This window comes from Planococcus citri, chromosome 2, assembly GCF_950023065.1.
Source record: "Planococcus citri chromosome 2, ihPlaCitr1.1, whole genome shotgun sequence".
Taxonomy (NCBI): Eukaryota; Metazoa; Arthropoda; class Insecta; order Hemiptera; family Pseudococcidae; genus Planococcus; species Planococcus citri.
The window spans coordinates 83,917,161-83,930,202 of NC_088678.1; the positions used below are offsets into that span (position 1 = coordinate 83,917,161).

Genomic DNA, 13,042 nt, shown 5'->3' on the forward strand with positions numbered 1-13,042 from the left:
GAATAACGCAAACCTTATTAGTTGTTATTACGTAGGTATACGTATTCAACTTACCAGATGCTTTACCTAATGGCGAATACATACGAGTACCTTACCTACTCGTATTTGGTAATGGCCTTTGTACGTTTTTAGTTATTACACGGGGTCATTCGATAACTCTGATATACTCGTACGTACGTCAGCCTAGCATCAGCATCAGCTCGGTAAACGGACGACCTCTACGTGTAACTAGTACAGGTAGCAGGTACGTAGCTACGTACTTTGCAATATTCAGTCTGACGTCAGTATACGACATACGACACGACGACGCGACGGTACGACACGTATTTCCTATTCGTATTCCTGTTGCTACATAATGTATACAAGTTACTATTAGTAGCTGTAGCTGAAGCTGCTAGCGCAACTTTTTCTAAGTACGTAGAGTCGTAGATATATGTACCTAGACCTACCTGCATGCGCCTAAGTATAATATCTACTTTTTACGCAGGTACCTCTCTACCTTTGTAAAATGTAACTATTGAATGTCTTTTGGTTTCAGTTTTGTTCTTCGCCTTGGTGAGACATTTTATGTATCCGTAAGCGTGTAAGCGCCGCTGGTAGGGAGAGGGACGCAGGACGCAGAATTCACGCTGTAGAAATGTCCAAGTACGACACTTTGAGAGTACCTAATTCGATGAGTAGCGTCGCTGCGCTGTCCAAATTTTGTATGGCTACTTGGCTGCTAGACTACTAGGCTACTACGATAGCGATCGCATCATTCAAAAGTACGTATACATAATACTCTCTAAATTTGAAACAGTCAATTTCACTGCTTAGCAGTCACGACATTTTGCCTTTTTAAAGCAGTAGTTTTTTTTTTACTGCAAAACAGTGAAAAATTACTGAATTGGTCAGTCAAAATGATTTTTTACTGACCAATTCAGTAATTTTTCACTGTTTTGCAGTAAAAAAAACTACTGCTTTAAAAAGGCAAAATGTCGTGACTGCTAAGCAGTGAAATTGACTGTTTCAAATTTAGAGAGTACATATACAACTAGGTGTAGTAGGTAGAGGTACATTACATTGACCTTTACGAGTACCTAGTACCTACTATGTATCTACACCATACGGTGCACACTGCACGCACTACGCACTGGCACACTGGCTGTAGGCCTATCACTATGTCTATACTTTGTACGCTATTGTACTCGTATAAGTGAATTTTTTCGTACTCGTATATGTACGTATATTACGAGCGCGTTAGTACCTCTACCTATAGAATAAGTAGCTCGTAGGTTGTACAATGTACTTTTATCTATAATATTATGAGGTAAGGTACCTATACTTATACTCGATGATTAACCACTACGAGTGCGGAGTGCGAATGTCGAATATGAGTACGAGTAGTAAGTTCACGTAGACGTAGACATAGACGTAAGTAAAGTACTTCTAGACTGGCAGAAAGCATGCCGCACCGCGCCGCCGCGCCGCGTCGTGCTACCGCCATCGCCAACCCAGAAGTGATAATCAAACTACTCTCGTGGTCGCCGCTCCGCTCCGCTCCATTGTGCCCTGCTCTTGCTCTGCTCGGCATTCCACAGCTTTACGATACTCGTACTCGTACTCGTACCAACAAATACGAGTACAATTACAAGTACAAGACGTTAGACGAGACGAGTATATAGTGATGCAGCCAACACGGTTGTTGTTATAGTGTACTCGTATTTGAAGATCGAAGATCGACGACCCAACCGCAGAACCGCAGCCAGCAGCCAGCAGCAGCCGTTCCGTTCGCTCCCAGCTGTTTGTTTGCCCGCGGAGCAGCCCAAATTACCGATCACCGCGACCACCAACCACCGACCAGGCGACCAAGACTTGAACGACGCTGACGCTCGCAGTCGCAGTCGCAGTCGCAGTTGCAGCCATCAACACTTACACCTTGGACACCCATACACTCTACTCGTCAGCGTATTCTCCAGTTGTCCAGTTGTCGTTCTGTTTTCAATCGCCATACATCGTTGACCATCGCTTACGCTACGATTTGATATTTTTCCTTCAACATGTTTAAGGTAAGCTCGACGCTTTTATGTACTATTTCGCTTTTCATTCGTTTTTCTTTTCTTTTCTTTTCTGTTTTTTTTTTCTTTTTTTTTCAAGTACATATCTCAGTTTTCGCAAGTTATTAGCCTATGTAATTTTTCAATCGCGTATTATGGAACGAGGTTCTTTTTACCAATGCGAGGAGTTTATTTTTTGGTTTTTAAAATTTTAGAATTGGAACGACGTTTTTTTTTTTCTTTTCTTTCTTTTTTTTTTTTTTTGAAGGAAGTTGATTTTGAAAAAGAAAATCGAACAGGCCCGAGCGAGAGCGAAAGCTCTTGAAAATTTGTGTTTCAAGCTACATGAAAACGATTTTTTTTTGGACTTTGAACTTTGATTTTTTTTAGAAATTTATATCTTGATTTTGACAAAGAAAAAAAACAAGCCCGAGTGAAGCGAGGGCAAAAGCATTTAAAAATTAATGTTTCGAGATTCGAGAATTAAAAAATCTTTGAATTTTTCCAGCTGATAGATTTCAAAATACATTCTTTTTCGTGTTGGAATTCGAGTTGAAATTTTTGAAATTTTCATTTTGTTAAAATTAAGACCTTTTCGCCAACTGACGAGTAAGAATCGTAAATTTGCCAACCTTTTCCATTTTCCGGACGCCTAATGGTGGGTGGAGCTCCCTCCCTATCCCTTTCGGTACGGCCCTGAGAAGAACCTCCGTTTATACATAGAAGCGCGTGGCTTTGTTGGCGGCGGCGGTCGGTCCAACTGGGGTAGTGAGAAATGAGAATTCGGTACCTACCTACGTAGTGTGTGAAAAGTTGAAATTTTGGGTCAATGACGACGCTTATTTCTAATTTGAGGACTATTCAAACCGAAAAACTCGAAACGAGCTGTTGCCTAGATATATAGTGAAAAAGCGATCGATTATCGCGGTACCTATTAAAATTTAAAATTCGGTTTTCGAGGGCGCTGAATTCGCTCTCGATAGAAATACATATTTTCGTCGTCTGTGGAGCAAACGGTCCGTGATGACGAAATACGAGTACAAGCGTCTTTAAAACCCCATAGTGCTTCGGTACCATCGAAAATTTTGAATTTCATACCCCCTCCTTCTTAGGTAAGATTTTTTTGGCCTTTAGGGCAAATGTTTCGCAAATTGGCGAAAATTCGCGCTGATAAAATATGAAAATACTCGCTCGACACGAAACATTTTGTACGTTAATTTCTTAAAAGAAAGATAGAACTTACGGGTCTCGAGACTTTATACGAGAAATGAGACTATGTAGTATTTGAACGAACATAACAGATCTATTTTGAAGAGACTTTGGTGGGAAGTGGGAACCGCAGAATGTGCCAGTGTTGCAGGACTCTCGATTGTCCGGAGCTGTCGAGGTTGAGGATTCTATAGCCTTCCAAAATCATTTAATTCGCGTTTTTATCCTCTGGAAAATTACCTCAGTTAGATTTTGAATTCTTTTTAGAGCTCGACCTAGAATAGTAAGTGATTTTTTTTCAATTTAAAAATTTGAAAAATTCCGATGTACGTCAAATTTTTGTTCCGTTTTCCTGAACTTGAAAAACATCGTCTGCCCCTTCCTCCCCTACCCCCGAAGCTGTTAATGGAATCATTTTCTCGAAAATTTAAAAACGTATTCGTAATAAAATTTGTCGAGTTTTCGTACCTACTCGTAGTAAAGGAGGAAACTCGTTAAGGAATCCCCCTAGTCATCGTCACCATCACCACACACGCTACTTTCATCAATTCAGTTAATCGGAGGCAAATCTTAAGATGATCGAGAGAGGTCAACGTACTCTTCGTGTCGCCAAGTTTAGCGCGTAATGTAGCTAGAGCTACCTTGTACCTTCCTAATAGTCAGTAATCTAGGTTTGGTACAGCGCAGAGCGCAGCTGCGTCGCATATACGAGTACATTACCACAATTACCTATTACCTAGTAGGCTATTACCTGGACGACCCAACGCCTCTCGTCTGGTCCTGCTGCTGCTGCCGCCGCCGCCGCCGCCACAGTCGAGTTGTTGTTTCGTCTTAGGTTAGCCGCATCGTAGGATCATTTTCGTCAGGTGTTTAATTGCTTTCGAGATGACTGTATCGGATGTTACAATCTCAGTCAGTCAGTCGTCTATATTGTGTATTAGCAGTATAATTTGCATGGCTAATGCTTATTGCCTATTGCCTGTTGCCTAGCTGGTCAATGGTCATCTTCAGTTTCGTACGGTGTCCTGTATCGAATTGGCGGCGGCGGCGATATGCTTCGATATTCCTAACGAAGAGTAATACGCGTACCTCTATGGTAATCGAGACAGTATTACTTAAATAGGCTCCTACTGGCTACTCGTTGGTATAATGTTACTTATTCGTACTTATCGTATTCTATGGAGAATTGGAGATGTTGGATTAAATTAGAGTGGTGAACTGCGATTATTGCCATAGCCAGCAGCTAGCTTGTCCGCTATAGTTGCTATTGCTACACCTAGGTACTTGTAGTCGTACGGTACAGTAGATAGAGATACCTGTGAGGTAGAGGTGATGGTAGTTAGGTGAAGATCGAACGTTGCACAAAAGCGAGCATTTTTTTTGTCGTTGACAAAGAGAGCAGAAAGAATGACACATTGTTGGGCAGCGGGCACGCCTTCGTCTCGTCTTCGGCATAATGACTGAGGTTATTTCCCTGGCAGCCGTCGCCGCCGCCGCCGCCGCCGCCGCCGACCGACCACCATCCACGATCACGATATGGATAGGTAATATAGCCTAATAGGTAATAGGTAATACTCGTATGTGTATGTGTATGTGTATGTGTACGACGATGCGTGGAAATGGAATGGAAACTAAGTATAATACCTATTGCCTACTCCGATACTCGAACGCACCAGAAATGTAATTATTTACACCGACAAACTGGTCATTTCTTCACTAAAACCGGTTCTTCTTATATTTTATCCACTTTATCCACTTATTCGCTAATAATTTATCTTTTTTTGAATAAATACGAGTACACGCATATGTTCGTCGAGTACATGTACATGTACATGTACGAGACGCGCGTAGGTATAGTTTTTTTATACTCGTAGGTACCTCAGAAACCTATAGATAGAAGGTACCTATACCTATCGCCTATTATGTATACTTCTTTTTTTTTTCAAGTACAGATACGAGTAAATGCGTATACGAGTACGACGTTTTATCTTCTTGGCGGCTCGGTTTTTTACTTTTCCTCCGAATACCTTTTCTGCTTGTTTTTGCCTTTCTTTCAGAATTTACACGCACGTACGTACGTACGTACCAAGTATTGCAGCTCTATAGACTTATAGTATGGCTAGTTGCATGCGATGCATTCGAGTACGATTTGCCGAGTACACAGCCAAACTTCAACGCTCTAGCTGATTGTGAGTGCAGCCATGTGGCTGTACAGTGTACAAGTACCTATACCTATACAATACATAATCGATATCGTCGTCATTCGTCAATGTGATTGGAAATTTTCCATACATATAATGGTGTAAACGATCGACGATCGTGGTCGCGTTCTATGATTTACGACTTACGAGCAATCGTTATCATCAGACCAGATGTTCTTTTGATTTACGAGTACGAGTATCTTCCTCATCATTCGGCATTCGCGAATCGCGATCGTCGTTACTCGTTATCGACTATCGTTTAGTCACCTCGTCCCGCTTGCAAAGTTTTAAAACTTGCCTTTTCATCCATAATCAAATTTGCCAGTTTACGTCTTTCTTTCCCATTTGGTAGATACGTAGTTACTTTCGAGCCACTCCCTCCTCAATCGTGCAAATTGAATTACCTCAAATTACATACTGAATTGTTGAACGTTTGGTTTTCCACTTATTTCCGCGAAAGGTGAGGGGTGGGGGGGGGGCGAACTGAAAATGTTCAGTTTCTTGGCTGACCAGTTTCCAGTGTCCACCTACTCACACCTTTGCAACTTGTCGAGTATTCGTATGCGGGGTAAATTTGACGATTCTAAGTCTAAGTACCTAAGTATGTATATGTAGTTGCTAGCTAGCCTGCTAGCCATAGCCGAAAGCCGAAAGCCGGAAGGTATCGAACGCGCCGCCGGTTGTAAGAAAATTCGCGAGATACCTCTTTGTACACGGGTTATTTTCAGATTACGTATAGTTATACTCGTATGTATAGGAGGTATGCGGATTGCGGATTGCGGATTGTGAATGTCGGCATTGTCGACACTCGACAGTCACCTCGATAGGTATAGAGGTACTTGGTCGGTGTCCGTATTGTACCTCTACGTACCTATACGTTTATGTTACGACGACTTGACATACTTGTGCAGCAGATACGAGTAATGTTCAAGTTACGTTCAACGTGTTCGTCGTTCGTATGACGCCAGACGCCAGACGCCACCGTTCACGATGCCTTCCTTAAAATACTACGAGTATACTCGTATACAGTCTTAGTAATAATACGCGTAATTTATAATGATAATGATAACAATGATGATGATGATGATGAAGATTATGACGTTATTAGCAGCAACAACGACGACGACGACGACGACGACGACGACGACAGCGATCAGCGATGACGATGACGAGTGTATAATTATTTCGATCTTACGACTTTTTTATGTCATTTTTTCGATAATACCTAACGTATATAAACCCAATTATTTATCAACGAACTCGTAAGTCATCGTAAGTCATACTCGTAACGCCTTGCATTACGACTACGAATTTGCTTCTACTGACTCGAGTATGCAGCGTCATTAACTATAAGTCGTGAGGACTAAAGCCTGAATAGGTTGCATTGATCATTACTTTGTCTATTACGAGTGGTATCGAAATCAATAAAAACAAATTTTTGATTATATTTCCCAAAAAATGTTTGCGTTGAAATATGATGGGAAAAAATAGATAAACTAGATATGTACCTTTACCTACCTACTCGCACATGTGGTACTGCGAGCAGCATGAGCCCTTGAGGCAAAATACGAGTACACGTAGATACCTGAAGATACGATTTGCGGAGCTATTTTATTTTTACAATAATTTGATACATACTCGTATTTTTTGTTTGTTTTTTTGTTCAGGTGTGGCTGTGTTTTGTGCTGGTAAATGGGCTAGCTTACGTTTCGGCGCTACACAATTTTCTACCTAGCGAAGTAGTCAAGAAAAACGTGTACACGAATTTTGTTCCACCTTCGGCTGAACGATTTTTCGCGCCCGTGGCGGCGGCCGCCTCTGTGCCGTCGACCAAGGCGGCCGTAGCGCCGCAGCTACTTCCGGCTGCCGCCAACTCGCCGTACCTCTCTCCGTACGCTTCTCCATACGCGTACCAACACCCAGCGGCGGCGCAATACTCGCCTTACGCCTTCAAACAGTACCCGTACTATCCGTAAGTATAAAGTACCTACTCGTACGCGTAATTGCATAATGCCAACGGCTATACTAACGTTTAATCGACGCGCTCCTCAGCGGCGGCGTTTTTTATCCACCGCAGCAATTCGTATACCCAGGTGCTGTTGGACCGTCACCGGTGGTTTACGTACCAAGGTATCCTGTTCCAGCTGAATCTGGAAGCGAACAAGGAGGTTCGTCTGGTGGTCAAGGAGGATGGGGCAGTTACTTTCCTTCTAACTGGCAATCGTGGGGCTCTAATTGGGGTTCCTATTTTCCCAATTGGGGTTCCGGATCGTCGGAAGGTGCCGAAGGAGGCAGCACTCCCGTAACGCCTGCCGAAGGTAAGCTCCACCGCCGTCACCACATCACCTATGCCTTTCTATACTTATTCTCGTAAGTAAAAGCTCGTCGTGTATTGCGATCTGCGCAGGTGCATCGTCGCAAGGAGCAGCCGCTCCAGCTTCGTCCGGCTCCACCAATAGAGGAAAGCCGGAAAAACTCGAGTCTGCCGAACCTGCACCGACTTCGGCTCCGGCTCAGGCTCCAGCGCTTGCGCCATTTCAAGATACCGGCAAATTGGACGCCGACAAAAACTCGGTCACCGTCGAATTACCCGAACAGCAGTACGTTCTGTTAGGACAACCTCAATTTTTCGGCCATTTCGCCGCATTTCCCGCCGACAGAGATCCGACTTCGTTGAATGGCGCTGCTAAAGGCGCCGTGTCCAGTTTCCTATTTTACAAGGATCAAGCGCAACAGGTTGCACCCCAGGTACGTGAACGCGACTTTTTAGCTCGCTGTATAGAGCTTTTTTTACTCGTAGCGACAAATTTCTCATCGCCTGCTCTTTTGATCGATTACAGCGACTCAACGATCTCTCCAACGTTCCTGGAAGCGCGTCTCTGGCTTACCAACGTTTCTTACTACTCTCTAAACAACGTTCCGAAGATGGTCCCAAACCAGCCAACAAATCAGAAACGCAAACGCCTTCTTCGACGCCCGAAGCGTTGCCCGGCGCTCAAAAAGAAATTTCCCAATCCAATTCCAACTCGACTACCACCGCAAATGCCAACGCCAACGCCGCTGCTTCTGCTTCTGCTGCCGATGCCGATGCCGCAGCCGCATCCGTCGAAACGTCGCCTGCCAAAGCCTCAGGTTCGACTTCCACCTAATCCTAATTCGCGTAGGCTACGTGTACGTATACGTATACCCGACTGATTATTCGTACGATATCTATCATTTCAAAAAATTTGCGCGCATTTTTTTATTTACGCATTTTTTCTCATTTTTTCTCACTTTACCTGTCGTGTGTTTTTTTTGTTTATTTTTTTTCGTGTACTTTTTTTATTTTTAATTAGAGTAAAACTTGTAATATAAATATTTTCTCAATTCTGCTGTAATCGTACTTATTTCGCGTGCTTCGAGTTGTAAAAGAGGCAAGGAGCGAAAGTTTTTGGCTTAATTATTTACTCGTAATTACGCTCGAACGGGTATTTTTTTAAAGTTGGTAATTTGATGGTTTTCTTGGAAAATGAACGCCGATATATTATGTATGTGCTATTTTGTAGAAGATGTCCAGGGCCAGGCGACGCAGACGCAGACGCGGGCGCAGTCGCAGGCGACGGGTGAAATCGCTCAAGTGACGCCGAATGCGGTCGCCTACGCCGGAATCGGTGGCGTCGCCGGAGCGGCGCCCGTCGGCACCGCCTACATCGCCAACAGCGGGTTAGCTTCTTCGGCTCCTCGGGCAACCGCCATCGCCGGAACTTCCAACCAGTCTCCGGATTTCGCGGTCGTACCAGCCAAAGCCAAAACCATTTCCATCGCTCGTTACACTCCGCAACGTAAATATCACATCGATACTATACCGTCCTCCAGCCTTAGGTAATTTAGCCTTTCCCTTTACCTTAAGCCAGCGACTACGCCATTTTTGCATTTTTTTCATTTCCAACGACGAGTAACTTTAGCTCGAGTAGGTACATGCTTCCAAATGGCCAATTGGCCATTAGTAAATAAAGACGTACCGACGCGACACGACGTGCCTACTAGACTGTGTGCCATTAAGCCATTATATGTACTCGTATGTAGTATGTAGATGTACTTCTACTTACAATTCAACTAGCTTAATTTTTGTACTTAGAATCGATCAGATTGTATTCTTTTATCATAATAAGTTGCGCCCGACGATGCGATCTACTTTTGATCCAAGAGCGCCTAAATAAATATTCTGTGATACGTTTACAATTACGTGACTCGTCTACGAGTATGATTAATTTTCTACGAACGCGGCACCAGCATCATAATGAAACGTCATTGACCAAAATATACATTGGCTATTACGACTACGAGTACACGGACGACCGACGACGGACGATAGTCGTTTCGAAAATAGGTACACATCATTTTCAGGATAACGATGGAATAACGCTCGAAATGGGCACGATACTCGTGATCAAACACCTTAAATTGGTAGTCCAATTGGTAGGTAATTAATAATTATCGGCGCAAAGCGTTCGAAAATACTGTTATTTCCGCCAAAAACGGCAGATTTCGATGTAAAAATTCTCGCTCCTGAAATAATCACTTAGGCAACTCTATCAACACCGATGACGTCAGCTAGTTGGATCTCCGTTGAAAAAAGATAAGCTGACGTCAACTTCGGCAATTCGCAACCTATTGCGAATAACTAGGGTCGGGCCGCCACCAAAATTTCATTTATTCCCTGTTAAATTCCGTATCTAAATTTTATACCTTATCAAAGGAGAAAATTAAATGCTATCGCAATTTTTATTGTAGTGGTAGTCGTTATCAAGTTTTATTAACAGAAAGAGTACACGGAATGTTTGTAAAAAAAAAGCGACCTTCGGCGTCTGCTCAGCAGGTGTGATTTTTTCAACTAGCCAAAAAAACACCTGCCACTTTGTCTGGCATAATATCCTTCCATTTTATTAGATTATCATGTACCCTGTTCCTCACTCCGAGCACCCTCCTTTTCATTGTCACAAATTGTATACATTCTAATAACGCATTCCAAAAAAACAGGTGTTTCTACATAGATAGGGTAGTTAGGAGAGGACTACGTGCCGCGCACGCGCCTCCTCTTAGTCTTTCATCCCCCCTCCCTCCACAAAAAACGAGGCCGCCACGAAAGAGTTGCTGGTGGGGGTATTGTTTACCTCGGGCTCGAGACACCATGGGCATCCGCAGTTAGTTCACTTTCGGCGCTCACTGCTCAAGCTGGTAGGTTGAGGATCATCAAGATGGTGTAATGTGGTGCTCGTTTTTTTTTTCTAGTGCATTTTAGATTTGTTATCTTTTGTTGTTGGAAGTTCGTGATTTGATTATGGAGTGGTAAGTAGTATTAATTCAACGTTGTTTTTCATAGTTTTATTTTCATGCTTTTTAATTATTCCGCAATTGGTAGGTAACTCCCTCCAGTCTCAAAAAAAATTAATTTGATTTTAATTGCTATTTTTTGTACATTTTTGAAATTGACTTTTAGAATCTTAATTCTATTGCAAATCAACATTTAAATTTTAGCCTTGGATTCTCATTCTAAATTCTTGAATCTGATTTTAATATTGCAAATCAAAATTTACATTCTACTCGTAGCCTGAAGGTTCAGTTTCGGCACTTTTTCTTAAATATTTTATTCGTGCATGTGGTAGGTAGGAGAACCTAATTATAGCTAATTATGAAACTTTAAATTATTTCAAATTTCGTTAATGTGAGGACTACATCTAAATTTTTGATTTCTCCCTCTGAGTTTGATTTGTGCAATGTCAAAATACAGTTTTATTTCGTTTTTTTGGTAAGTTCCTATCGCAGATTATAGAATTTATGCACTTTTATAATGTATAATGCTCGAGCGTTTTTCGTGATTTTGATTTTTGACCTCTCCAAAATTAAAATTCTTTCAAATATTATCCATTACTTTAATTTCCCATTCAAAAATCTCAAACTTAATGAATATGATTTTCAATTTATCTATCTTTATATGTATGATTGTATGTATTTGAAGCATACCTACATAATACTTGGTGATTTTGACCTCTCTTGAAAATTGCAGATTTTCATTTCAAACATTCATCCATCACTTTAATTTGTCATTCAAAAATTTCAGGTGCTAGGTAACAAATTTGATTTCTATTTGTATTTAATTTTCATTGTTTCCTATCATTATGTACTTTCATTATTTTCAAGCGAGTAGTTTCAATTTAAAAATCAATTCTCATAGCAAATATTATTTTTATTTCGTTACTTTTTAGTTTTTTTTAAAACATTTTATTTAATTTAGGTGGGTATGAGGTAATACAGATTTAGAGTAGGCCTGTTTTTGAGCGTTATAAAAGAATTTTAAGTTTTTTTAGATGATACCCACCAGCAAATTTTGAAAGGAACCTTCCCTTCTGTTTTAGCTGCCCTAAGATTTGCTAACAATTGTCAAACTCTCGCTTTTTGTGAAAAATTTTATAAAAAGTCTTTCTTTTTGATAACAAATTTCCTTATGAAAAATCTTGCTTTCAGCTAGAAAGTGCCTCATTTTACAAAAACTCTGCCTCATGTCTCGCTTTTCTATTAAAAATATTAAGAAATCTCAAACAAAAAATCTTGATTTTGTCATTTGTGTTACCATGTCCTCAAGTTGCCTCCTAAAAGTTGTTTTTTTCAACTAAAAAGTTGTGGCTGGTAGAAATTGCGAAAAATAATCACATTGCAAAAAATAATCACTTTTTTCTTTCATTGTACATACTTAGTATCTAATTGATGAAAAATCTTGTTTTCAGCTGAAAAGTGCCTCATTTTACGAAAACTCTCCCTCAAGTCTCGCTTTTCTGCTAAAAATATTAAGAAATCTCAATTTTCAACAAAGCTGCCAAAAAGTTACATTTTTTGCCAAAATTTGATTTTTTTTGTAAAAAATTCAAACAAAGGTTTACTTACTTTGTTTTAAAATTTGACCAAAAGTCTTGTTTTTTGCCAGAAATTACTAAAAAAAAACGCCACGATTTGTTTACATTGTCAAAAAGTCTCCTTTCTTACCAAAAATTGTCTTGTGTTTTTTTGTAGGTATAAAATTTCCAGAAGTCTCACTGTTTTCTAAAAATTGACGCAAAATTCCTGGTTTCTTCCCAAAAATTGTTAAAAATTAACTTTCTTTTTGTAAAAAAAACATCCCAAAAACAATTTTTTCCTTCAAAAATAATCCTTCATTCTCGCTTTTTTGCAAAACATTTTTTAAAATTACATTTTTTTATTGAAATTGCGAAAAAGCGTCACTGTTTTCTTCAATAATGAACTGAGAATCCCATCCTCAATTGGCAAAAATTTTCCTTTTTCCAAAAATTACCCTGAAGTATCACCTTTCTGCTAAACGTAAAGAGAAATCTCAATTTTTGTCCAAAGTTGCTAGAAAGTCTCGTTTTTTTGCCACAAAAGTTGAAAGTTGTTTTTTTTGCAAAAAAAATTCCCAAAAGGGCAGAAAGCATAAAAAATAACGGTGAGGGGAGAAATGGTTTGGTTTTTTAGTTTTTTTTTGTTTAATTTTGATTTTTCCTGCTTTTGAAATCAAGTGTAGAGAAGGCGGATTTTTATTGATTTTACATTTTTTTTTTAATA

General features: G+C 40.5%; 1 protein-coding gene across 1 annotated transcript; it reads left to right on the forward strand.

The window, feature by feature from the left end:
• The first annotated feature begins 535 nt into the window (after positions 1–535).
• LOC135838121 (uncharacterized) lies at positions 536–9,670 on the forward strand. The gene is made up of 7 exons (XM_065353702.1): positions 536–764; positions 1,694–2,048; positions 7,114–7,418; positions 7,499–7,764; positions 7,854–8,194; positions 8,287–8,578; positions 8,992–9,670. The coding sequence occupies exons 2-7, from the start codon at positions 2,040–2,042 to the stop codon at positions 9,309–9,311; spliced, it is 1,533 nt and encodes a 510-aa protein (XP_065209774.1). The 5' UTR covers positions 536–764; positions 1,694–2,039; the 3' UTR covers positions 9,312–9,670.
• Positions 9,671–13,042: the final 3,372 nt, after the last annotated feature.

Excerpts from the sequence above, each read along its gene's own strand:
- LOC135838121 (XM_065353702.1), top strand. Across the intron at positions 7,419-7,498 it reads AAACAGTACCCGTACTATCC|CGGCGGCGTTTTTTATCCAC; the intron begins GTAAGTATAAAG and ends CGCGCTCCTCAG. Across the intron at positions 8,579-8,991 it reads GTCGCCTGCCAAAGCCTCAG|AAGATGTCCAGGGCCAGGCG; the intron begins GTTCGACTTCCA and ends GCTATTTTGTAG.